We start from the raw sequence: 27,605 nt of genomic DNA on the forward strand, positions 1-27,605 counted from the left end.
CCGCAGTGGAGCCCCTGTGCTTTTCCAGACAACACACAGAGCTGGGCACAAGTACCTCAAGGCTGGCACCACAAGGTAACATAAAGAACAACCCCCAGACCTCAGCAACCACCCTGAGTCCCTCCTGTGCTTCACTCACAGGCACCTGCACCCAGTTCTGCAGACAAATCCTCATATCCCTGCCATGCCCTGGGCTCTCATCCCTCATGGAGCAGCCCTGCTCAAGCCTGTCACCTGGAGTTTCTCCTTCATCCATCACTGTCCCTGCTAGACAGAAAAAAAGTTGCTGCAATTAAATCAGCTTCTCCCCTGGGCTGGGCTTGGCTGGGGCGTTCACTCCCACTGCCAGGCCCTGTCCCAGCACAGCTGCCCAGGGGACACTCTGATCCCCTGGTTTGTCACACCTGGGGCATCCCAGGCCCTGGGACAACTGTCCAGGCGATGACTTAATAACAGGAGGCAGCCGTGCCACAGCCCCTCCTGCAGCACAGGGCTGGGACACACTCTGTGCCACAGCTGGGGGCAGAGCAGGGGGCAGAGGCTGAAGAGCTCCTGCAAGCAGCGCCTTTGCCCAAAAGCACCTTGAGTGAGATGATCTCCTGCAGGGCTCCACTTCTGCGCACAAGTCTGAGCTCACAAATTCTCAAGCCCAGCAGACTTACTCATCCCAGCTCACTCATGTTGCCTTATCTGGAGGCGTAGTTTAAAAATGCAGGAATATTATTTAAAACCGTAACTGCACACCTGCTGATTTCTGTTGGGTCCTATGAGAATGCGTGGGACCACTATATTTAGAATTTAATAACTCCAGTCAGTGCAAGCTCTCGACTGAGTACCTGCCTACGTCTGTTCCCTGTGGTCCCAGGGGATTATGCAGCCTTGGGAAGTGTGGTGGGAGCCTGGTGCCCTGAGCAAGACCAGGGCAGGGCTTTGCTGAGGGCTGTTAGACATCACCCCACTGAACCTGGGCTGCAGGACCTCTGGCATCTCCATGCATGTGGAAATGTGGGAGCTGAGGATCTTATCTCCTTGCCTCACTTGCCCACAACAGAGTGAGGAAATGAAGTAAAAGCAGAAAGATGATCAGCAGAGCTGGAAGAAGCACCATCTAGAGCAAGGGCAGGGCCAGACATTGCAGCAGCTGCATTGTGTTGGCTTTTGGATCTCAGCCATGGAGATTTCCTGGGGCTTCTCAAGGTACAGACATTGGGGGGTGGGGGGGAACAGGCAGAAGCTCAAGCAGCTGGGGTGACAAGTGACACTGATTTCAAAGCTTCCCACACTTCAATCAACACTTAGTTTTACTTTCATAATCAGCTGCAGCAATCAAGGGAATGGGCTTGGTATCCACAGGTGCACTCGAGCCCTGTCACTGTGGGGGTCAGGGACACAGGAAATCTGTCCACACACTCGCATCCAACCCAGAGGAGCTGCCCTGGAGCTGCCCTGGAGCAGCTGCATGGCCCAGGGGCCAAACAGGCAGAACACAGCCCCGTGCAACTTGAGCTTGGCCACACCAGAGCAGCTGGGCACACACAGGATCTCTGCTTGGGGGAAGGGGGTCCATCAGCCCCACACGGCACTAAGCCCTGATGGGCAGTGGCCTTGGTGGCCACATCTCATGCACAGTGAGCCACAGTCCTGCATGAGGGGACAACTCAGACACAGAATGGTTTGAGCTGAAGGGACCTTAAAGCTCATCCCATTCCATTCCCTGCCATGGGCAGGGATGCCTTCCACCAGAGCAGGCTGCTCAGAGTCCCACATCCATAGCCAGCATCCCCAGGAAAATTTGGTACGCGAGCTACACACCATCAATGCCACCTTTGCACGGCTCATGTCCCAGAGCTAGAAAGGCACCACAACATCTCCCATTGCAGAGAAAACCACCCAACTCACTCCAAACCCCAAGGCTCAGGACAGTAGCACCCTGTGCATGGGGGTGGCACCTCCTCCTCTTCCTTGGGCCAGGCACTGGCACATGCTTGGCTGCACACAGCAAAGGCACGCCCTGTGCCCAGCAGCACCTGGACAACAGACCTTCCTCACACCCAGCTCCACAGCAGGACAGCAAAAACCTGAGGGCAGAAACCAGGGCTTCTGTCCACAACGCCAAAAAGCAACAGAACAAAGCTCCTGGCTCTGCCAGGAATGTTTCCGGAGAAACGAGTGAGCGGGGAAGAGGCGACTCCTCTTCAGCCACTGAGGGAAGAGGGGAGACAGCGGTGGCTGTGCACGCTTCACTGTCTCAGCAGCAGCACAGGCAGCAGCAGGAGGGGCTCCAACTTCATTTGAATCTGTAGATATTTTAATTACCTTTACAGAGCACAAAGTACTCAGCAGCCAGGGAGGAAGGTAAGCGAACGCCTTGGTGTCACTTTTTGCCCTGTGTGTCCCCTACACAGACCTACACCCCACAGCAGCAGGGAGGCACCAACTGCAGGTCAGCAGGAGACTTGGGGATGCACTGCTCAGGCTGAGCCCACACAAATGGGGAAGAGCCCAGAGCAGCACTGAATGCTAGCTCTGTCCTACATGCTGCACAAAACATCCAAGGAGAAGCCACCCAGGCACAGAGCAATTTTCTTAATTGCAGTAACTGTATTTACATGCAAAACAAGGATGTGTGCAAACCCCCCCAACACAACTCTGAGCACTCGCACACTCCTAGAGAATTTCCAGTCAGCCCAAAAGCCATCTTCCCCATCCCCACTGTGATCCCCTCATCAATTCATACCCCAAACAAGCTGCAGATGAGCCGTGTGTCTCTCTGCCCAGAAGAGCTCCCCTCTCCACTACCCAGACCCTTCCAACGTGACAGGAGGCTCCATCAGCACCTCACACACACAGATTTCATTTCACCTGAGAAGCGACTTCTTGCTGCCCCTGCAGAGACATCTTTGCACGGGGCAGGTGGAGGGAAGGGCAATTTTGGTGCAATGACTTCGCTCCTCTAATGAGGGGACAGTGCAGTGGCACAACAGAGAGCACCAGGCAGAGGAAGGCAGGCACAGGTGCATGTGGTCACCCAGCAGACACCCAAGATGTGCCACCGACAACCGGGACGTGCCCTAGGCAGAGAGACAGATGCCAGGTCACAGAGCCTGCCAGAGACATCCCGCAGCAATGAGCTGTGTGGGAGCCCCAGACAGGAACGGGGTGACGCTCCCAGAGCCCTTGGCTTGCTCCCAGCCCCCTCCCAGCCCCAAGAGAGGTAAACAGAAAGCAAGGATTGCAAATGCACCCCACAGCCCCCGGGCACGCATGGAGGCACCAGGACAGTTGGGGTGCTGCCACGCCATACCTGCACTCGGTGACACTACAGCAGCAGCTCCCACTCCGCCGGCCCCAGCGCCTGGAGCGCAGCTCCGGCCTCGACTTCCTCAGGCTGAAATACTCCGTCAGCTTCCCAAATGAAGCCATGGCTCCCGCCGGTGTCCCTGCGTCCCTCTGCACACTCGTGCATGCTACACCCCAGCTGTGCCTGCTGCCCCGTGCGCTCAGCACCGGGAGGGAGCGGGGCCAGAGGGACCCAGCGCAGGGCAGGAATTCAGCCACCACCAGTGACTTGGACAGTCCACAGTGTGCTCCAGCGAGCCCTCGGATCTGGAGGGTGCTAAGTCCTGTCTCCCTGAGCCAAGCGCAGGTCACAGCTCAGGGCAGCTGGCGGCTGCACAGGTATTTCATGTGATGCTGCAGAGCTGAGTGAAGAAGGAAGAGGAAAAATTAAAAGTGCTCGCTGGAAAGAGTCCCTCGGTAGCACTGGCACAGGTCTGCCAGCCCCCACGGCGAGTGGCACTGGGCAGGTGGAGGAGCTGCCCTCTGAGTAGGTGGCCCAGCGTGGCTGTGGTGGCCCTCGGATGAGGAAGGGAATGGGGTTTGATCTCAGAGGCGATGAGAAACCCCAAGAAATTGGCTGCTCAGATGAATTTCCAAAGGGTCTGTTCTTACAGCGTGGAGAAGATCCCCGCTTGCTCTTCCCAAGGCTATTCAGAGTCCACCAGTTTTCCTCCCTCCCTGTTTTCCAGAGCAGAAGGCACCCTCAGCTGCCAGCAGCACCCACCTACCATGACTTTCCAGCCTGTCACCAAACACCTGAGCCCAAGGAGAGGGACAGGCATTTAAAGCAAGCGAGGCTGATCCAGTTAGAGGTCACCTGTGAGCTCTGCTCCCCACGCTCCAGCACAAAGCCTTTCCACAGCAGACAGCAGACATGGGGATGCTGCGAACCCGAAGGGAAATTCTCCTGCCAGCCCTCCCCTAGTCAGGAGCACTTGTCTCTGCATCCTCGGCGCCTGACGCCAGCTGGGCGGAGAAAAAACAGGGGCTTCAGAAAAAACCACCCAAACCTTGCTCCAGCCCCACGGAGCAAAACCAGACCGAGTCAGTGAAGCATATCCAGGGGAAGGGGCGTCTGACGGCAACTCCCAGCCATGCCAAGAGAGGAAACAGCAAGGAAAACTGGTGGTTACTCAGCTGGCAGAGCCCCAGGCTCCCTGAACACCCTTTTATCCCTCTGGTGTGGATGCCATGTTAAAAAATAAAAAACCTGCATTCATTGCTATTTCCCTGCTTAGAGCCATCCCCTGCAAGCAGCCCCTCACCACCAGGGACGGCCATCCGTGCCGAAAGCCCCTCCTGACCTCCACTTCCGTCCTCCCTTATTTTCTTTCTTTGCCTGTAGACTCTGGCTCAGCTTTCCCCTTGGAATTAAATGCCTGAGCAGCCGGGTGCGCCCCACGGAGCACGGCCCAGGGACACCGGGCAGCCGCCCCCGCCGGCTGCGTGTGACCGGCAGAGTCACCGTCCCCGTCACCGTCCCCGCCCGCGCTTTTTAGGGGGGGATAATCCGTTTGCACCATCCCCACTCCCTGCTCCCCGTTCCGGGCATGCATGCCGGCTAACGGAGCGAGCCGCCGCAGACCTGCACACAAAGCAGGGGGCTGGCGATGCTCGGAGGGGCCCCGCGGCCATGGGGGACCCTGCCGGCACCTCCATCGGGCAGGGAGACGGTCCCCGGGCACCTCCTCCCTGGCACACACGGGGAGGGAGAGCGGGGCTGCTCCCCTCTCGCAGCTGGGGAAATAAAGCTGCTCACGCACTGCTCCGCACAGCCACCCTCCCCCGGCTCCCACCTTCTCCCTCCGATGGGCTCCGCCGCAGCCGGGAGGGGTCCAGGGCGCTTCCCCGAATCGCTGGGCTTGTGCCGAGGGCACAGCATCCGCCGGCTGGCTCCGTGCGGCGCAGCCAGAGCCGGTAACACTGTCACCCCGCTTATCTGCCATCAGCTCCCCGTTACCGACCACGGTGAAATGCAACACGTCAAAGGAGGTCAGAGGAGCCGGAGCAGAGCGGAGGAGACCGGGCGAGCAGAGGGGGCCGGCAGGAGACAGCTGGAAGCAGCCGAGGGGGAGATCAGAGAAGGGGAGGCAGAAAAGGACAAACTCTTGTTTCCCCGCTATGGGAAAAGGCACAGCAGCGGCTCTCCCGGAGGAAACTGCGCTGAGGCACACACACCTTGGAGCGTGAGCAGGACAGCGGGGTCACCTGGCAGCGGTGATGTTACCTGCTCCTGGCTATGCCAAGGCAACAGGAGAGGGGGCTGGACAGGGCAGCAGGGAGAGTGGAGAGGAAGAGCGGCGTTAATTTGAATCCCTCACTTTCCCCCTTTCTCCCACCACCTGGGAGGACAGAGCAGCAGCGAGGCTGCCTCAGGGATCCTCCTTTGGCATTTGCAAAGCAAAACTGCTTGGGGACAAAAGGGCAATTTGGAAGACTTCAGGAAAAAAAAACAGCAGGACGATTCGAAAGACTGGTGGACACAAAATCCAAGGAGCAAGGGAGACTTGCCCAGCATTCCAGCTGCATGGGGGACACCCTAAGCCAGGGACACCACACATTCCTGCAGTACCCTGCGGTGGGGGGCAGGTAGGAGCCACAGCTCTTGGCAGGGAGTCAGGCTCCCTACAAGGTTGCAGAGCTCAGTCTGTGAGCCCAACAGTGCCAGCACTTGGAAAACAAACAGGAGGAAATGCCACCTTCATGAAATCTCCGGATAAGCTGGGGACGGTGGCTTTGAAGGTACCAATGCCTGAAAGCTCAGACAACTCCATAAACACCTCCATCTGTGCCCAAAAAGGGGATTCCAGCCCCACAGCCCTCCCAGTCACCTTGGACCAGGCTGCCTGGGACCCATCTGGCTGAAAGCACAACCAGTGATGGCGCAGAGGCAGCACAGCTCCCACATCATTCCTGAGTTATAGCCTCTGCTTTTGTTCTGGTGCCTTGGGGCAAGGGAAGGGCTGTCTCCTTTGCCCCAAGGACATGGAACAGCCCTCAGGCCCATCCTTGCTCAAAGAAGGGTGGTCAGCCCTTCAAACAGGGCTGTGACACCAACTGGCTCCCAGAGGAGCTCAGTGCCTCCTATTAGGCAGCAGAGGCAATCTGCCAAGATATTGCTGAACTCTCTAATTTCACATTAACAATCTGCTGTGCTGGGGTTTGCAGCCACGCACTCAGCGATGCAACAGCTTCCCACTTCCACTTATCAGTGGAATGAAACACTTCATAAGCGAAACAGTGGTTTAATTTGCAGAGACATAAACTGATTTTTAAGAGGAGCTGTGGAGGAGATGTTAGAGCAGGAATCAGAACCCGCACAGCACTGGGACTTGGGGGATGCTGAGCACGGCTGCACAGCCATCACCCAGCCCCGGCACAGACATCTCACACCTCTAGCTGCACCATTTGGGAGGAGAAAATATCCACAAGTCAAACACAGCCTGGTTGTCTGGGTCATCTCACACATTCTTGTGTATATACTGCTTTAGGCCCTAGAGACCAACATTCCCCATTTCAGAACCCTCCAAACACAATGAAGCCATCACAGATATGGGAACCAGCACTGGTCCCAGCTTGCAAACAACCACAGTGCTTTTTCAGGCAGAAATCATCAGAGCTACATCCCAGCAGCTCAGACACCCTACGTGTGAACTGGGAAGCTTCTCTGCCAGGTCCTGTGGCCAGCGAGCACAGTGGGACAAGCCAGAGAGCCCTGGAAGGTGGCCCTTGCACCATTCTTGCAGCCCCCAGTCCCTGTGCTCCTGAGCCCATTGTGAGCAAACCAGATCTGGTTACATCTCTGTGGCTTCCCAAGCAGCTTTTGCTCCAATTACACTTCTTAAATATGGATAGGCAGAAGCAGGGAAAGAGGGAAAGAGGAAAAGGAGGTTCTGTTGAGCTGACAGCTCTTCCATCGGCTCTTACAGTCCAAAAGGACCCTAACTGTATTTGTCCAGGGCTCACTCCACACCTAGACCACTCAACACCAGTTAAACACCAACCTTCCAGCCCTGACTCTTCTGGGGAGCTGCATCCCTAAAAGCCACTCAGCAGCTGAGGCAGAGCCCATCCTGTTCCTCCTTCAGCCATGCTTCCCACAGCTGATCCCTCCCCCAGGACAGCACGGGGGATGCTCACCAGTACCCAACCTCCCAATGTGTGGGGGAAGCAACTAAAACAGGTTTAAGCCATCATGGGAGCAGCAACCCTATCTCAATAAGCAAAACCTTGGCTGGTTTAAGGCTCCCTTTCTTTTTGTCCCTTTCCCAGGCTGGCTGATACCTGGAGAGCGGAACTCCAGCAATGCAGAGAACAGAGCCCAGCAGGATGCACAAATGCAGTCCTAGACTGAATGTGTGACATTGAGCAGTGACAACAGCAGAACAGTCTAGAAAAGCTGCGAGGTGGGCCAAAGGAGGTGCTGGAGCCTGAGCAGCTCATCAGGAACAGAGCCAGAATAGGAGGCACTGCTGCCTGTCCTGTGGCAAAGGGGTCATTTCATCGTAACCCAGTTTCTATCTGTTGTCATCAGAGTCCCTCTCCCCACAGGGAAAAAATACCTGATGAGATACCCAAAACTGGGTGAGAGGAAGGTTCCTAATCCTCCAAGAACATCTGTGTCCTCAGGTCAGATGGAAGAGAATTTCTTATGATCCCCTTAGTGCCAGCTGGAGAGGGACCAGCCCCTCCAAGTTACCTAGGAAGTCACCTGCAGGCACCATGGGGACCTCAAAGGACTTTGGGGCAGGAATTTTCCACACTGCTGAAAACTGGCCACTGATGTCACACATCAGCTCCCAGTCAAATCTTTCAGCCAATTCAGAAGAATTTTGATAAACACCTTTTTTTTTCTTTTTTTTTTAATTCTAAGCACTAATTCTTGGAGTTTAGGAAGTAAACTTCTTCCACTCTATTTTAAACATACCCACAGTGACTGAGGCCAAATTTTTCACTGCTGGTTAATGCAGCGTACCAGAAAATCATCAAATGTTTTGGGACAGCTATAAAAATAAAATTGGAATACATTATTTCACAGGGTGTTCAAAACCAATTACCAACATGTGCCTGTGAAGAAATATGTTAAATGCGAGTATGAACTGATTTAAGAAACAGATGCACAAGAGACATTGGAAAAAACCTAGAGGAGGTCATGGAGATGTCCCAAGGGCTGGAGCCCCTCTGCTCTGGAGCCAGGCTGGCAGAGCTGGGGGTGCTCACCTGGAGAGGAGAAGGCTCCAGGGACACCTCAGAGCCCCTTGCAGGGCCTAAAGGGGCTCCAGGAGAGCTCGAGAGGGACTTCGGAGTGACAGAACAAGAGGGAATAGTTTCCCATTGGCTAAGGGCAAGATGAGATGGGATATTGGAAAGAAATTCCTCTCTGTGAGGCTACATGAGTGGCCTTGGCAGTGCTGAGGTAACAGTTGGACTCAATGACCTTGGAGGACTTTTCCAACCTAAATTATTCCATCCAGAATTCATCAAAGCATTTCATTATGATTCTAAATGTGCCCATGCTCTGTGCAAACATGAGCCCACAGTGGCACAACACACTGCAGGTCCTCTCTGGTGCCCAGCACCCTGGAGAAACACCTCTGGAGGCTCCTGGAGCCCACTCCTGGGAACAGCATGGATCTGAGAGTGACACACTTGCTGGCAGAGCTGTGGGGCCCTCTGGGAAGTGCTACATCTCAACACAGCTGTAATAAAGTGCAGAGTGTGCAAGAGGCTCAATAATTTCAGTCTAAGCAGGCACTTTGCTGTAATTGCCAGCTCTATTGCATTACTCACACACTTCCATGCCGGTACCTACCACGAGCCAGCCACATCAATTTACTGATTTACCCAATGTATCACTTAGCACAACCTCTCTAATTCCAGCAACAAACCCAGATGTGCTGCCCAAATTAAGGTAAAATACCCTCATTCTCAAATTAAATTAAAATACCCTCTTTCCTGGAAATAACATAGAATCACATAGGGAGAGCACGGCACTACAAGGATGGGGAAGGGTTTCAAGGGGAAGCCACAGGAGGAGCAGCTGAGGGCACTTGGTTTGTTCAGCTGGAGGAGATGGAGCACAGAGCTCGCCAGGGCTGCAGCTCCTCCTGAGGGGCAGCTCTGAACTCTGCTCTCTGTGACCAGGGACAGAAAACGGCTGGAGCTGTGCCAGGGGAGGGTCAGGTTGGATATCAGGAAAGGTTCTTCCCCCTGAGGATGCTGGCACTGCCCAGGCTCCCCAGGGAATGGGCACAGCCCTGAGGCTGCCAGAGCTCCAGGAGCGTTTGGACAGCACTGCCAGGGATGCCCAGGGTGGGATTGTTGGGGTGTCTGCAGGGCTGAGAATTAGACTCATGATCCATCCTTGTGGGTCCTTCCCATGATTCTATGAAAATTCACCTTCCCAGAGAAGCACCCAGGAAGAGAAGTGGAATCACCATCAAATCCAGCATGGCAGCAGAGAGGCAGCCCCAGCCACCAGCACAGAGATGCTGGTGCTGATGCAGTGCTAGCCCACCTGCAGCAGCTGACCAGCAGCTATCCCTTTTTGGAGCAGCATGGGACATGCATGCTCCTGAAATCCAATTCCCTTTTTAACCCCCGGATGGAAATCGCCAGGTTATTTCATCCCACTTCAAAAGGTTCTCCCCACTGGCAGCACTGTGCAGTTAAATCATGGGCACACAGGGATAATTACCTCCCAAAGCAGGGCTGTCCCTGGTGCTGCTCCCCGACGGCTGCATAAAAACCTGGCTCAGGCTTGCAGGGAAGAGATAAGGGCAGGGAAAAGCAGCCAGCAGCACAGGCAGCTGGAGGTCACACAGGCCTTTAAATGCTTGCTAAGTGACAAAAAAAAAAAAAAAAAAAGAGAGAAAATTGGTTGATACCTCCTAAAAATCATTTGTTGAGTTCAAAAGGACTTAAGAAAGTCTAAAACATCAGCAGTGAGGTGATGGGAGCAAACATAGCCAATGGAGAAACAAAGGCAGGGTAACTTGAGGACATTTGGAGCTGGCAGGGCTGTCTGATGGGCAAGGGGTGCTGTCTCTGCTGAGCCATTCCCCAGTGTGGCCCCATTGGCTCTGCCCCCACACTGCTTGAGATCCACCCAAAATTCATTTGATCCCCAGGGAATGGTCCCAGCCCCGAGGCTGCCAGAGCTCCAGGAGTGTTTGGACAATTCTCTCAGGGATGCACAGGGTGGGATTGTTGGGGTGTCTGTGCAGTCTGGGGGATGGACTCAATGATCTTCATGGGCCCCATCCAAGTCAGAACATTCTGTAATTCTATCATTCTTTCAAATCAAAAGGGACAAACCCCCCACATCCTGCCCAAGTGGGACAAACTGGGACATGTATAATCCCCACTTACTCAAGCAGCCTGGGAACAGACCCAGCTCACTGCATACCAGTTGTTCTTTTTCCCTGAAAAACAAGCCCTGGCAAAACCCAAAGCAAAAATTGGAAAATGCATTAACATGATCAAGGGTTTCAGAAAATGGAAAGGAGAATAATTCATGCAATTAGAGCCCAGCAAACTTCATCAGCCTTCAGAAAAAAAAATGATAATCAATATGGAGCAAGCAGTCTCCAGGCTGGGAGAGCAGGGGACTGGATCGATGCAGCTGCCGACATCCCACAGACAGCAGAGATCCAAGGAGGAGCAGCCCCCTCCCACAGCTGGCTCCTGAAAATTGTGTCCCCCACCACCCCTGTCACGCCCAGGGGAACTGTTACAAGGGTTTTCTTAGCAAGCACACAACCCCTCCCCCAGAGGCTTCCCAAAAGGGGTCAGAACTCACAGTGCTGTGGCTGGGCAAAGATGAAGCAGAAAAGGGACGGAGGGGTTGTGCCCAGCTGCCAGCTCGTGGGGCAAAGCCACCCCAGCCACACAACTTTCACTGCATGTTGTGCTGTCCCCACTCCTCCTGGTGGCTGTTCAGTGAGCCTCTGCTGCTCCCTTCACCCCAGCTGTGTGCCCACAGCTTCCTAAACCACCTGTGACTGCCGGGCACTGCCCATGGCTGGGATGTCCCCTCAGGAGGCTCACCAGGGCAGGGAGGGGGATCAAAATTCAATTAACAGCCAGGCATAGGAGACCACCTCATACACAACAAAATGAGCTGGATGACCATCTCACCTCTCAGCACTTGGCATGGCCTGCTTGGAAGGGAATTATGGATAAATCACAGAATCAGGGAATCACAGAATGATTTGGGTTAGACGGGACCTTAAAGTCCATCTCGTTCCACCCCCTGCCATGGCAGGGACACCTTCCACTATCCCGGGGTGCTCCAAGCCCTGCCCAGCCTGGCCTTGGGCACTGCCAGGGATCCAGGGGCAGCCACAGCTGCTCTGGGCACCCTGTGCCAGGGCCTGCCCACCCTCACAGGGAAAAATCACCAAATATGCCACAGCCTCTCTGGGAAATGACTCATCCACAGGCTCAAGCTTCTCTCTGACTTTTATGAAGTCCTTCCACTGATCCTATGGCCATGGAGGCACAGTCCTGAGCACCTCTCCTTCCCAGGGCTTCACAACTCAAGCCGGACCTTTGAGCACTGGCAGCAGACCCAGCCTGGCAGCTGGGGTTGGTGTGGTAGAGAGGCTGTCCCAGGAGGAGATGGTGCTTGGACCCCAGGGGAATTTGAATCCTCCCTATTCCCCAAACAAGCACCACATCCCTCAGGAAGCACTGGCCCAGAGGGGCGCAGACATCCTCATCAAGCCCAGGATTCAACACCAGGCACCCTTTCTATTTCCAACCATTTTCTTTTCACCTCTCAAGCAGTAATTATTTCATTTCTCCATCAAAACAGAATCTATTAAAATCTTACTTCTTCCCCAAACAATAGATTAACATAATCCTCTTACACCACTGAGCTGGCCCTGCCTGTTGCAGTCAATGATTGCAAACTTTCAAGCCTGGAGTAAAACTTTAACTTTTCCTGTCAAAACTCTGAACAGCACAATCACCAGCTAGACAGGGATGTTTGGTCTACTCAAAATAAGGCTTTCCATTTAAATTAAGGCCAAAGATTTCCCCCAGGTTATAGCAATTTAATTAAAACAAAGTGAAAATAAACCTCTACAACTTCTGAAATGCTAGTTGTGTAAAATTAAAACCTCCAGGACTGCCAGAGTACAGAGCCCAAATAGTACCCAAAGGAAAACAAATACTTTGACTTATTTCAGGAGAATAAGACAACTGACAAAGCAAATCACATCCGATCCTTCACAATATAGGTAAAATATTTAAAGCCCCACTGGGCAGGACAAAGACAATTACCCCGATGGTCAGTGCCACCAAAATGAGAAATTGCATGGTGAGACTCCTTACCTGAGAGGAACTCTGGTGCTATACAGCTCCAAGGCATTGCTGCCCCTTCTCACAGCCCACGTGCAGGCAGCAGGGACAGAGCTCCAGTCACAGAGCTGCTTGGGGCACTCACATCAGCTCCCTAAGCTCTGGCACCTCAGGGACACCCACAGGCCTGGAAGTTGGTGGGATTAGCTCTGCATGGGGCAGCCACACACTGGGGTTCCAGGAGATCCTCCATTTTCCAGCATGAGCACTGAGGAACCCGGCTGCTTCCAGGAACCTGCTCCACATGCTCATGCCAGGAGTGCATGGCTAAAACCCAACTCCACAGCCCTGCGTGGTGAGACCAAGGCTGCTGCTGTGGACAAAGGATGAGGAGAAGGAGAGAGACCCTGCCATCCTACACAGTCTGCAGCATCAGCTCTTCTCACCTCCATTCCCACCTGTAGCTCGCTGCTGCCTTCAAAGGATGCTGCTGTGCTGACAAAGGGAAACCCCAGGGAGGTGTCTGTGCTGGCTGATGGGAACTGGCTGTGGGACAGGTCTGTGTCACACTACGAAACTCACACCACCAGCAGAAAGGAGCAGAAATTACTCAGCTCAGCTCATCTGCTAAGAACCAAAACACAACCCAGTCCAACCACACTGCCTCAGCACTGGAGTGAGCTGACTCATCCCATGGCAAGCACTGGACCCAGCACAGGGGCAGGGGAAGGAGGGGACTCCTTCCAGGGCTGAGGGTCTGAACCTTGTCCCAGCACCCACCAGGGGATGAGCAATGAGAAGCTGTGCACTGAAGAATTGTAGGGAGACAACACTCCAGCCCTTGCAAAGCATCCTAGGATCCTGCCAGAGCCTGCATCACACCAGGAAAGGCACTATAACTACTGCACATGCAGCACTTTCAAACCCCAACATTTAAGTGCTAGCTGGCCAGAGGGTTTAGCCAAGGGGGGTTCTGCCAAACAGCTGGGGTCAAAGATGCCCTGGGCTCCCACCAGAACTCAGTGCTCTTCCCCAAAGAGAGGGGGCAACAGCTGTAAGGCACACCTTTTATGAACACCCCACTGGGGTGTGTCAAGCTGTGCCAGGACACAGGGGAAGCAGAGCACACCTTGCCTGCAGTGTGGAAGAAGAAGGTCCAGCATCTCAGCCACGTCCCACAGCAGAAAACCCTCCAAACTTCCAACCTCATGATGTCAATGTGGTGAGAAAAATAACTTACAGCATGTGCTCTGCACAGCCACTGCTAGGAAACAGCAACCACTGACAGGAGGGAAACACCTTTTGCTTAAAAGAGGAAGTGAATTAGAAATGGAAATTTCTACATGTTACCAGCTGCCATGTGAGAGGAGATGGTGGAGCACAAGGCACTGAGGTCAGTGGTTCTCCCTGTCAAATACCTAAAACCAGCATCACAAGTGTGTGACAGAACAGGCTATTTACTACATCTGCTCTCATCAGTATGAACACCCAGGTTGTCTTCAGCTAAAATGCCAAGGAATCCATCCCTTAGTATCCCTTACTATGAGGAAGAAAACTCGAAGTACACCAAAGATCTGTCCATCACGTTCCTGTGAGCAGTTGCTCAGCCCAGCGTGCAGAGACACCAGCACACAGCCCGAGGGTAGGACCAGCACGGCTCCTGCAGGGCTGAGCGGCTGCAGTGTCCCGTGCAGCAGCCGAGCCGCCTCTGCCAGCCCCTCGGGCAGCTCGGGGAGCTGGGGTTTGGCCCCCAGTGCTGGAGAGCCCCATCCGACTGTCTGCCTCCCCCTGGCAGCACAGCCGGCTCCCCCGCTGCCCCAGGCCTGCAGCAGACACAGGTGGGAGTGACGGGGAGCACCATGACAGCCGCACAAACCTGCCCTGCTCGGAGGCGCCCAGGCTCAGCCACGGCAGATGAGCTGGAGGGAGAGGCCAGGCCTCGGGCCAGGGCCCGGCAATGGCCGCGGGCTCAGGGCTGGGCCGCCAGCGGCAGGCACAGCTCAGCAGTGCGGCTCGGCACTGTGCAATCCCACACCGTCAACATCGGGACGTGTCCCCTCCCTCAGCCCTGCAGCAAAGCTCAGGTGCTGCTTTCTCAGGAAGGGCTCTTGGGCTTCTTCCAGACTGGAGCCCCTCTGCTCTGGAGCCAGGCTGGCAGAGCTGGGGGTGCTCACCTGCAGAGGAGAAGGCTCCAGGGACACCTCAGAGCCCCTGCCAGGGCCTGAAGGGGCTCCAGGAGAGCTGCAGAGGGACTGGGGACAAGGCATGGAGGGACAGGACACAGGGAATGGCTCCCACTGCCAGAGGGCAGGGCTGGATGGGATATTGGGCAGGAATTGTTCCCTGGGAGGGTGGGCAGGCCCTGGCACAGGGTGCCCAGAGCAGCTGTGGCTGCCCCTGGATCCCTGGCAGTGCCCAAGGCCAGGCTGGGCAGGGCTTGGAGCACCCTGGGTAGTGGAACCCTGAAATGCAATGAGCTTTAATATCCTTCCAACGCAAACCATCCTGGGATTCTACTTTCCTGCATGGTTATCCCAGTTGCCAAAAGCTCCCTACCTGGTGCCAGGCTGGCTTGAGGGCACAGGAGATGTTTCCCCAGCTGTAACACCTCAACAGAAAAAGGGGGAAAACAAGAAAAAGGAAGGAAAAAAGGAAGATTGCATCTAAGCCCAAGTTGTCCAGTGCTGAATGTCACTTCTTTGATCCCCAGCTCGCTGGCAGCAGCTCTCTGCCCTTTTGTCACATCACGGTCTCATCCACTATCAGACCCTCAAACCCACCTCAGCTTTCACTTGCAGTGGAAGGAGCTGGCACCTTTGTGAGCCCCCAGTCCACATCCACAAGTGTCAGCTGGGGCCTGGAACATGCAGGGAGAATTCTTTACTCCCAAAGGCCTCAAAAGAAATTCTAGAAAAAGAAGTCACAACCTTACCAAAATCATGAGCCCTCACCATTCTCTTCAGAGTTGTTCCAAATCACCCAGATCTGCCCACAGCGTCCCTCTGGCAACATATAAAAAGCAGAAGCTGAACACAGGCAGCCACATTTTAAATTCAGAAGCTGATGGGTTTCCCTGGTGCAGCCTCACATTGCTCATCTCCATGGGTCCCACCACAGCTCTGCCCTCATCTTGGGGCCCACAGCATCCCCACAGGAAGCAGCAGTTTGGGGATGTTCAGCAAACCCCTGGGGCTCCTTCACATCAGCTGCTGCAGAGCATGGACAGAGGAGGGCCACAGAGCGAGGGCAGCCAGCTCCCATGGATGGGCAAGGCCACCCTGTGCTGCCCTGCAGCATTCAGGCTGCCAAAACCAGTCTGGAACTTTTTCACTCCAATATCCTCAGGCTCTGCCCAGCTGGGCCATGGTTCCAACTCAGCTGTGTCTTTCCAGCCATTCACTTTCCACCAAAGCTCACCTTTCCCTCACCCACATGCAGAAGAACACATTTTAAAAGGTCACTCTGCATTTCATGCATGGAGCAAGGAAAATTGCAAACAAGCAGTGAAGGTGGGAAGTACCAGAGGACATCAGACAGGCCACACTGTCAGTGCTGGCAGGCTGGTGCTGTCCCAGCCAGGCAGAGATGGGAGCTGCCAGCAGAGCAGCCACACCTGTGAACGCTCATGGATGAATGCTCTTGGAACAGCACAAGCAGCCCCACAGGGCTCAGGAATAAGATGAAGTGATGATAGGGCAGCTCTGGCACTTGGAGCAGCTTTCCTGCTACAGACACTCAGCCCAGAGCACGGGAATGGCAGTGTCTGAGCCAGGTGTCACCTATGGGGTACTTCTGCCACATCGGGTGCCATGGCCTGGGAGGTTGGTCATGGCTGAAATCCACCTGAATCACCTCCAGACATAGGCAGTGAGTCCAGCTCTGGTAAGGGCCAGTACTCCTCTGGGCCCAGATTAGGTCCTGGCATCCCAAGAATCCAGCCATGAGATCACAGAGAGGTGCTCAGAGCTAAGGCTGTTTCAGGGCATCAAGATGCAAATAAAAATGGATAACACAAAAATTAAAAATAAATAAATAAAGATGCAAAGCATCTTTTTCATCCACAGAAAAGCCTCATGCAGAACTCCAGCTGCAGGAGCCAAGCTGTGCAATCCAAGCTCAATAACCTCCCTCCAGCCTCGCAGCTCTGGTGACCAGTGATATCTAGACTCGCCAGGGAACAGTCACAGCCCCAAGGCTGCCAGAGCTCAGGGATGCATGGGGTGGGATTGTCGGGGTGCCTGTGCAGGGCCAGGAGTTGGACTCCATGATCCTCTTGAGTTTTTTCCCACTCAGGACATTCCATGATTCTATGACAAGTCTGAAGATGTCCAGCCATCCTCAAGCCCCTTTTCCTTGGGAAGCTGCATCCCCTGCTGAACTCGGCCTGATTTTCAGATGTGTCTTTGTTACCTGCCCACTATTTGCAGAGGAACACATCAGATTAAGGTGCCTCCCAGGCACCAGCTTTGAGTCTTTGATTTACTCTTTCACGGGTCACTGTCCCTGCAAATGTCTATCAAAGGCAATTGCCAGCACAGCCAACAGCTGCACCCGTGGTTGTGCACAAAAAATGTAGGAGGCTTTCCTCCCAAATTACTCCTGCCTCACAGAGAACGCTGTGAGGGCAGAAAGCAGGGGACGGGAAGGAAGAAAAGGTCAGAGCATGCAGCAAATGCAACATAAAAGTCAAATCAGCACAAGTAGGATGGGACAGCGTGAGCTGGGTTAGCAGAGCCCTCCCTCTCCCCTGCCCAGGAGCAGGGCAGGCAGCACCAGGCTCAGCAAAATGTCACCTCATTTCCGAAAGGCATTTTATGAAAAAAGCTGCCAAAAAATGACAGTCAGCAGCCCTGAAACTCTTTAAGAAATTGGGACAAGCAAGGATTTTTGAGCATGGAAATAAAAGAAATCACAAGCAGAAGCAATCTGCTGGAACAGGGTTTTTGGTAGGAGCCCTGCAACAGCACATCCCAAATCCTACACAGTTTATCTCTCATTGTTCCGACTGATGTGACCCAAGTGCACACAACACAGAGAGGACCCTGCTTCCCTGACACAGAGTGAATGTGGATTACAGTAAAGGACAGGGAGAAAGCAGAGGAGCAACAAGGCCATTTGCCACCCCAAAGGCTCCAACTACACCAGCTCCAGCTACTCCAAAGGGGAAAGCCTCTTGGGTAACATCAGGGCAGTGCAAGAGCTCCACAGCAAAGGCAGGGAGACTGACTCTTCTCCCTTAGCAGCTGGCTGGATTAAAGATTTAATGCAATGGGTCCCTTTGGAAAAAAATTACACAGGCTATTAAGAAAGATGCGCCTTTGATCTGATGAAATCCAGCAAACATTGCAGCTACCCAGGCATTCGAGTGGCCCTGTGGAGCAAAGGAAAAGCTGCAGTTGCTCTCGTGAGCCCTTTCTGGATGCAGGAGCCAATGGGTAAAGCAGCAGCTCCATTAGCAGTAAAGCAAATGTGCAGACACAGCCGTGCCATGCCTGTGGAGAGTGAGGCAGACCTTGATTCCAAGGGAAGAAGCAAAGGAATGCTCACTGCTTCCCACTGGAATCCAGGGGCTCCCAAGGCTGCAGGGACAGGACAAACAGCCCCAGGCCAGGGGCAGCAGGGAGCTCAACACCTCAGAGGGTCTTCCTTCTCAGAGAAGAGAGAGTTACACAGCTGTCCCCCTCCAGACCGTGGCACTTTGGGATGCAAAGCACTTGCTAGTTCTGACAGCAGGCAGGAATTAACCCCGGCTCCCCCACCCAGGGTGATGGGACCAGAGGAGCACAGGCTGTCACAGCATCAGGAACATCATATGCTAAAGAATCTCATGGCTTTGGGGAGCCAAAGATGGGAGATGACCCAGTTTAGTACAGCATTATCAAGGGTGCAGCAAGTGCCACTTCCTAAGCAGCACAGACTAATCAAACTGGACTCCAACACCCCCTCACCTTCACAATGGAACCTGAGCAGTAAAACATTGGACTTGTCCAGGGAAAGCAGATGCAGGGGAAGAGTTCACACAGGAAAGATCCCATTGGCATCCACAGAGCCTTTTCTGCAGAGCAAACCCATCCACCCATCACAAGGCACCTGCAGACAATTTTCCCAGGGAACCAGAGCTGACACCCTGGGCTCGCTCACAGATGCAGGGAGCATTTCCAGGTCCTGAGTGTGAGTTTCCCAGTCCAGCCACCTGCACATCTCACACTCCTTCCTGCTCTCTGGACTTACAGCTGCCAAAGGGAGCCTGTTGGCTTGGATGCTGTGCCAGGCTCCACTGCAGAGATCCAGGTGCTTTCACAAACACACAATGTCTGGAGGAAGGTTACACTCATGGGTAACACTCCTTTGCAGTGGATCTCAGGTGCAGTTTGCTTCCCACAGGCTGCACACACCTGGAGATGGGTGCTTGAAGCAATTGCCCCCACCACTTTCACTGTTATATAGTGCTTTGCTCCTTGGAAAGGCCATTCCACAGTCCTAGCCTGGCTCTAGAAACATCCCATGCAGCCAAGCACCACCCTGTGGTGTCGTTCCCCATGCCACAGGGCTGGGTTCCATTCCATTAACACAGCCTGTCCTTCACTCACTCCCCACCACTGTCCTCATCCTCCAGATCGTCCCAGCTTCCCGTAGCAGGGTGAAGCTGAGCCACTCACGTCCTCTCCCAACCCTTCCCCGTTCCCTTTAAACTCCTCATGGTTCAGGAGCTTGTGTGAAAGCTCCTGCAGGACCCAGATGAAGGTGGACTTACAGAAGGAAATAACAGCTAAAATTCAGTTGCTCTGATCCAAGCAAGGATGCCCACAAATTTTCAAACTCCAACAGGCACAGATGTTGGAAAAACTGGAAAGGTGATACTTGCACACTGCCTGAGATGACAACTTGGTGCGAAATGGCAACTCCTGCCATCAGTGTGGGAGAAATGGGCAGGCTGCAAGGCACTGCCCTGGGCTGGCCTTTGGGGTGACAGCAGCTCCTCACCTACGTCCCCCAGCACTCACAAAGCTCACGGGGCTGCTGCAGGCAGAGCACTCCTCACCTCCACAATCTTCTACTATGAGAGCCAGCATGGATCCAGCAGAGCAGCCCTTCCCAAAGCCAAGGTGCTGCCCCATGAAAGCAGCTGGGTTTGGGGCGAGCCTCAGCACCCAGTGACTGCAGGCCCAGCAGCTGCACACCCCAGTTTGTCAGCTGAACGTGTCAGCTTCGAACACTGGTGCTTTTGGCAGCTTCCTGTGGCCAAGGAGAGAGCGCAAACACATCCCCCTGCTCAGCTGGTGAGCAGCTATTTGCAGGTTATTAATAAATCATTCACTGTTTATTGCAATCATTCTGCCAAAACACAAACAACAAGCATTGCAGTCACTACCAGCAAAGCTGTCTGTTCACACAGGTCAGGGAAACAGACGTTTCGGGTACTGCCTTCTGAAAAGGGGGTTTGCAGAACCCTGGGTGGCCTGGGCTCCTCCAGCTGTGACAGCTGTGCCTGTATGATGGTGTCCAGGACAAACTCAGCCTCCTGCCAAAGCCCCTGTGCTGAGGAACAGACAGCAACACAATCACTCCCTGCAGAAGTTCTCCTGAGGAGCTCATGTTCTCTCCAGGCACTTTTTGGCAGGGCTTCAGGGAACCCAGCAGAGCTCTGGGTCTCTCCCCCACCTTCCCACAACTGCAGCAAAGGACCAAGCCCCCGAGTCACCCCCCAGCACTGCAGATGGGTCCAAGGGCTGCTGACAGCCTCTTCACATTGCTTCCTCCCGAAACACCATGGGAAAAGCACAGAAAGGAGCGAACTGTCAAGCTGCCCTTACTTTGCTGTTAAACAGGGAACCCGCTTTCATCAGCACATCAAGAGCCCGTGGAGATCAAGGGAATACATTCCTCCATACACTCTCCAGGGCATGGAGCTATTTGCAACCTGAAAAACAGCTGCTGTCACTGCACATCTGAGGAATGATCCTGAGCACAACAACGTGGCTTTAAAGGAGCAAGTACTACCCACACTGCAGCATGTTGCATGCTCCCTCCAAAGTGCCTCTGGATAGACTGGGAAGCGATTTGCAGGGAGGACCAGCACCACCCCACCCACAGAGACAGGGAACAAGGTTCTCCCAAACCCCAGCACTACCACCAGATCTCTGCAGATCTGCTGCTGGCAGTGCCTCCCCAGGGGACTCCAGAGATCCTGTGGCCAAGGTCCACTGTGAAAGACCTGGCCAAGGTGGAGGTGCCCACCCCAAACTGGGAGGCTGAGACAGGACCTTGGGGATATCAGCCACAGGACCTCCAGGGAGAAGGAACAGCAGCACGAGCTGAAATTGTGTCACTGAAGACCAGAATTAGGTTTTATGCTTAAACAGAGTGAAAACAAATAGAAGGACCAGAGCAAGACACAATTACATCTTGATGTGCTCCCCAAAAGGCACCTGCACAGCAGATCTGCCCTTGGGACACCCAGGGACAGACCAGCACCTGTCCACAAGCCAAGAACCATGAGCAGGTTGGCCTACAGTGCTAGGAGTAGACATTACCCTCCCTCCCCACACTCTCTGAATAATTAATCCTCCAGAAATTACTCAAGTCTTTAACTAAGCCAGCTCAGCAAATGCAGTAAGGAATTTCTAGGTCAGAACTACAAGCATTGGGGAGGGGAAAAAAGGAAAAAGAGCCTTAGTGATCTGCCTCCTGTTCATTCCCAAGGGATTAGAACCCTGCTCTGCCTCTCCCTGCCAGAGCTAGCACTTCCTAGCAAGAGCTTAGATGGGAATCACACCTTGTCATCCTGACATCTCTGACATCTCAGCTGCCTCTGACACCACCAGAGCGCGTTTCTGTGCAGAGCACCTCTCTCCATCTCACACAGCTCACTCCCAGCACCGAGAGGGAAGCACCCCATGACAACCATATTTGTTACATCCCTCCCGCTTCAACGCCTTTGATGTCTTAACCACCATCTTCTGCACAGGCGTCTTCTCTCTCCCCAGAGCTGTAACCCAGGCATAGAGCTCACAGCAGAAGCCCCAGGAGAACCAGATTTCATAGCACCAGAGAAAGAGCAGCCTCTGTGAAGTCTCTCTCAGCCCACCCATGTGGTACCATCCATCACCGTGCCCAGCAGCACAGCGGGCAGGCAGGTGACTGAGTTCAAGGGACAGCAGCAACTCCCACAGGGCACTGGGGGACAGATGCTCCTTCAGCAGGAGGTGTACCCAATGCTCCAAAAGCACGAGGTCTATCCTCCTTGGGAGAAAATCCTTGTGAAAATGAAGAATTCTTCAAGAAGATGGAACTTCCAGGAGATAGATACAGTTATTTGGCCACCCAAGAGAGATGGTGCTGAGTGAAGAGAGCACACAGAGGTGGGGTGGCAGAAGGAAATGGGATCAAGACAGGGTGGAGGGTTCAGCACAGATGAGGGGTTCCAGCAGTGCATCACAGTCTCACAAGTGCCAGAGCCATAGGAGCAGCAGTGCCTAGCTGCCCTCTTGTGCCCCCACACACCATGGGGACATAAATCACTCCCCCCCTGGGGATGCACCCTGCAACAGCTCCAGTCTCCTGCTACTCCCTCCTCTCCTCCCACCTTCATCCAGAAAGCAGCAGGGCTACATGGGGGATCAGAGACTGGGGCAGTGCTTGCAGTTTCCCAGTTCTCAAGGAAAGAGCTCACCCTGCAACTCCACTGTGGGAGCATGGAGGAGGGGACAGAGGGCTCTAGTGACAGCTGCCAGACACCACCCCGCCCCCCCAACCATCCCCATGCAGACAGGATGCAGGAAGGAAACACAGAGGGATCAGACTCCTGCCGGGAGCCTGGAGCAGAGGAGCCCATAGAAACCTGCTCTCAGCTTTGCTCAGGCATTCAAAGAACCCTGACCCCCATTCCTACAACCTCTGGGCAGCCGAGGAGGTTGTAGAAACTGTCCACAGGCTCCTCCCAAGCACTCCCTGACCACACACCTGCTTGTCTTTTCCTTTGGGTTAACCTGAAGGACACTGCAGTCCATACTTGCACTTGGAGAACCTACAGCAAACATCCCCCAAGGTCTGTGTGAATCCACATCTACCAAGCCCCTGTCCCAGCTCCAGCACCCCCAGCTTGTCCCTGCACTATTCACAGGTTGGTTTTTCCACCCACTCCTTCTGCAGTCTGAGACAGACATGAACAAAGGGAGAACACAGGGCAGGGAGTCAGGGAGCAACAGTGCAGAGGGCTGGTCCCTACACCTGGTGGGGGACACAATCTCCAAGGGGCTCCATCCCTCTGTCCTGTGGAAGGAGCACTGAAATCTTGCTGGAACAGGGATATCCAATGTTCCTTTCTCTTACCCACATGGCAACAGGGCCGACGGCAAAGGCTGAGGTTGGTGCAATGCCATCTGACAGGACCACACGCTCTTGGGATGAACCCTCCTCCCTGCTCTGAGGGGGTGGGCAGCCAGGACAGGTCCCTGCAGGAGCAAGGGGACCCTGGGAGACAGACAGGGTCAGCACAGCAGCTCTGTGTCCCCGGGGGTGCCGGGGACCCAGAGCAGCAGCAAGGGCAGCATGGCCAGCACCCCCTGCCCATCCCCTCAAGGGTGGCTGCAGACAATGCCACATTGACAGCCACGCACTCCAGCCCATCTGCAGCTCCGGGAGCCCAGGGCACACAAAGCCACCGCTGGGGCAGGGCAAGCCTGCCAAGGCAGGGACACAGACCCGCCTTTGTGTCTGCAAAGGCAAAGTTAGCTTTGGGGAGAAGATGGGGAGAGCTCCACCACTGGAGCAGTGCTTTGGCTGCTTTTCACTTGGAGATGGTAACCCAGGTGCAGACAGCAGCAGAAGTATCCCACGCCCCCCTTCTCCTGCTGCCCCACTCAAGAGACCAGGTAGGGGGCTCATCATAGGTTCCCCCTCATGCAAGGGCCTGGTGCACACAGTGGGGCCATGAGAGCACTCTCATGGCAACAGAAGACCAAGACAGGAGGGGTTTCATACAATCACAGAATGGTTTGGGTTTGAGTTAGGAGCAACCTTAAAGCCCATCCCATTCCACCCCCTGCCATGGGCAGGGACACCTTCCCCTACCCCAGGGTGCTCCAGGCCCTGTCCAGCCTGATCTTGGACACTTCCAGAGATCCAGGGGTAGCCACAGCTTCCCTGGGCAACCTGTGCCAGGGCCTCACCACCCTCACAGCCAAGAATTTCTTCCCAATAACCCATCTAACTATGTCCTCTGGCAGTGGAAAGCCATTCCCTTTCTTCCATCACTCCAGGCCATTGTCCCAACTCCCTCTCCAGCTCTCTTGTAGCCCCTCCTCTTGCATGGTTTTACACATCCCAGCTTAAAATCCCTTTATCATCCCTGTTTTTCTTTTGCCTCCAGATTGGCAGAGAGCCAAAGAGTTCCTTCAGGGGACTAAAGAGAAGCAGGGGCTGTGCCCCTGCCCTTGGACCTGGCCCATCCTGTCCCTCCCCAGCACTTGCACTTCACATCCCTGCCAGCAATGATTTCCATATGCAGAAAAACAAATCCTCAAGGACAACAGGTTTAATCCCACTTCCTTCATTTCCCAGTTCTGGGATGAGAGCAGCTCTGCTACCTGCAGCGAGCCAGCAGCCTGTCCTCACTGCTGCCCATGTCACACAACAGCACACTGCCTTCACCCCCACACCCCTGGGGTCACTCTCAAGTGATCTCAGCATGGATCTCACAGGTGGGAACATTTAGCAGTGGTCACTGATGGCTGCTGAATAGCCAGGACAGCTCAGCCAGCACATGCTTCCAAAGGGATCCTCCCTGAAAAGGAAAATTCCCCCCGCAACTTAATGCAAAAAGCAACACCAAATATAAAGGGAATCAGGAAAACTGTTTTCCCCACTTTAGAAAGTGATGTCATGGATGGAGATTAAACAGATATGTTTAACCACTGCTGCAGTCAGACTGTCAGATGTGACAGTACCTGGCTGTCACTCCTCAGGGAGCACGGCCTGACTGGCCCTTTGCAGGGTCCATCCCACCCCTCGCCCAGGGGTGTCACAGCAGCTGCTCCTGGGCTCTGGGCAGCCCAGAGTCTGTGTGCCAGCACACAGCCACCCGTGCTCTGCCTCCCAGGCAGACTGTGCCCCTGCAAGGGACAGAGACATGGAGAGCCTGCCCAGCAGTGACCTGGGTGATCCCCACACACCGGCAGCGGTCAGTGACAGTTGAGTGATACCTGAGTCCTGCACAGGAGAGCAGCCCCATGGCCAGCACAGCTAAGCTTCCCACCCACACAGCGACACAAACCCCAGGGACCTCTGCTCCAGCACTGTCCCACCCAGCAGCTTCAGCTCACCCCCTCTCTCAGGCCTGAGCAATGAGCTCAGTTTAGATTAACTTAATGGCCTTCACATAAAGGATGAAAAGTTTAGATTGGATACTGGCAAGAAACTCTTCCCTGTGAGGGTGGGCAGGCCCTGGCACAGGGTGCCCAGAGAAGCTGTGGCTGCCCCTGGATCCCTGGAAGTGTCCAAGGCAATTTTTGGCAGGGCTGCAGGGAACCCAGCAGGGCTGTGGGTCCTGGTTGTGTCCACGTTGGACAGGACTTGGAGCAACCTGGATAGTGGAAGGTGTCCCTGCCCATGGCAGGGGGTGGAATGAGATGAACTTTAATGTGCCTTCCAACCCAAACCATTCTATGATTCTGTGATCCCAGCAACCATGAGCCTGAGTCTGTTAGGAGACAAACCTGCCTTCCTTGCTCTGACATTAAAACAGGACGTGCTGCCCTCTTTTGGGATGATTATCAATCACTGGACTGATGAGAGATTGCATTAGCTAATGGATTACATTAATTTCTTATTCAGCAGTAAAAAGCAGGTGTGTGAGTAGGAACTATGGACTTCTACATTCATATATCCTTTCTCCCTCCATTTGGCACCAGCAGCCAAAATTTATTCATGCTTCCTCCTGAGCCCAGCAGACATGCACAGCTTGGCAAGAGTGCCCAATGCATTCTCTCACTGCCACGCTGATGGTCATTTATTAATTACATGGCCCCATGCTTGTTAGTCTGTAGCCTGGGGTGTTAGGAGAGGTGATGTGCCCTGTTCAGAAGCCAAGGCACAAGGACAAAGTGCTGGGGAAAGAGAAGCCCTCCCCCAGGAGCAGGAACTGGTGAGGATCAGTCACACTATAGGGGGAAAAAGCCCAGCACCATGTACCCAGGCTGTCCTGGGCCAGCCTGCACTCCAGAGAGCATGGAGATGGGAAGGACAAGGGCTAAATGGGGTGAGACCATCAGCAGACACTGCTATGGGCTGAAGGAGTTCCTGTGCTAGGGAACAGCTGATGCACAGGGAGCCTTGGGCAGTGGGAGCCACAGCCCTTCTCATGGCATGGTGCAGGTTCCCCTGAGGGGATGCTCACTGGGATTTTGTTAGCAAATAACAGGGAGTACAGGGAAGTGCCAAAAGCTGTCAGGACAGAAACCTTCAGCATCAAGTTTTCCTCCATTAGAGATAATAGAGGAAAAACTCACTCACTAAGAAGAGGCCTCTCAGTGCTTTTTGCACACAACTGCTCCATTTTCCTCTGTTTCAGCTCATGACACCTGTGCTTTTAGCCCCCAAGCCCTGACATGCCTGTCACTCACCGCCTGTTGCACGTTCACCCTGTGACAGACAGGAAAAGGCGGCTGCCAGCTTTCAGCATCACTGAATTTCAGACTAATCTGAGCCTGGTTTCAGTCTCTACAGTGGAACTGCTGCTGCTCCAGCATTTACATTCAAAGCAAATTTGTGGGAGAAAAAACACAACTGAGACCATGATGTGCAAATGATTATTTTGCTTCACTAGGGCTGGACACTGATGCAAAAGGAATATTTGCATCACATCCTTAGTCACACCTGCTAATCAGGGCTCCTGCTCTCAGCCAGCCAGGACTGAAATTGGATTAATGCACACAACCATGTGAACTGCTTCCCTCGCTCCTGGCCCAGCCGGGGCTGCCAAGGCAGCAGAAAGCATCTTCCAAAAATTACTTACCCTCAGAAAAATCATATAAACTCCAGGCCATTATGTCCCTGCCCATTGCAAGGGGGTGGAATGAGATGATCTTTAGGGTCTCTTCTATGATTCTATGACAATTGACAGATGGAGGCCTGGAAACCCCAGTTTCAGCCAGAATTATTTTTCTGGTTGTAAATTGGAGGCTGCAACCTCAGCCAAGCAGTTAATGGATCAAATCACTGTGTCTGACATGGAGAAAGGTGTCAGGGAAATTTTATTGCAACACAGCAAATGGGGTTTGCCCTTAAGCACTGGACAAATCTTCCAGTTCATTACCCAGTGTTAAGAAACACTTGGGCAAATCAAAGATTGGAAAGTTGAGGATGCAGAGCAGCTCTCTGATTTACTTTAAACTGACCTACAAAAGAAAACATTCCACCTGCCCCTCCTGGTCACCCTCCCTCCACAGCATCCCTGAGTGCAGGGCAGGGGCAAGCAGCTAAGTACAGAACTGCTTTCCCCTCTCACTTTGTGAGCATTTCTCAGCCAAGGCAGGCTCCTCCCTGGTTGCCTGGCAAGCTGAAACAAAGCTGAGACACCCCTGGGCTCCCAAAGTACAGAGGAACCATCAAATTTCTGACAAAGAAGAAGGTCTGGAAGAAAACTTCTGCACACTCAAGTGATGGAGATTGCAGAAATTTGAAAGGCAAGATGCAGGCAAAAAGAGTGCAGCAAGTGGGATGAGTGTAACTGCCAAGGCCAGCAAGGGCATCCTGACCACAGCCCAAGGGGAGCTTCATCATCCCTTCTCTCCCCAGTGACTCTGCTCTTCCACCTGTGCTGCTCTTGCAGGCGGGGAGGGAGGTTTGCTGGAGGCAGAGGACAGCACCAAAGGGAATTGGGCACTGTGATAGTCCCACACACTGAAAGACACGTGGGCCCTGCGCTGCTGAGGAGCAAAATCATAGAACCATGGAATATC

General features: G+C 54.0%; 1 protein-coding gene across 4 annotated transcripts in view; it reads right to left on the minus strand.

The window, feature by feature from the left end:
- Nucleotides 1–27,605, minus strand: part of LOC135281208 (ankyrin repeat and fibronectin type-III domain-containing protein 1-like) — a 247,641-nt gene that overhangs the window by 194,415 nt on the left and 25,621 nt on the right. For 2 of the 4 annotated variants that reach the window (XM_064389883.1, XM_064389881.1), the window contains exon 1: nt 3,305–4,248. The exons of 1 other annotated variant lie outside the window; for it this stretch is intronic. In XM_064389883.1, coding sequence (XP_064245953.1) covers nt 3,305–3,423 — 119 coding nt within the window. In that variant the 5' untranslated portion in view covers nt 3,424–4,248. Of the gene's footprint in view, nt 1–3,304; nt 4,249–5,135; nt 5,275–27,605 lie in introns of those variants that run through there. One more of the 4 variants, XM_064389882.1, reaches the window with a different exon arrangement.

Source organism: Passer domesticus, chromosome 15, assembly GCF_036417665.1.
Source record: "Passer domesticus isolate bPasDom1 chromosome 15, bPasDom1.hap1, whole genome shotgun sequence".
Taxonomy (NCBI): Eukaryota; Metazoa; Chordata; class Aves; order Passeriformes; family Passeridae; genus Passer; species Passer domesticus.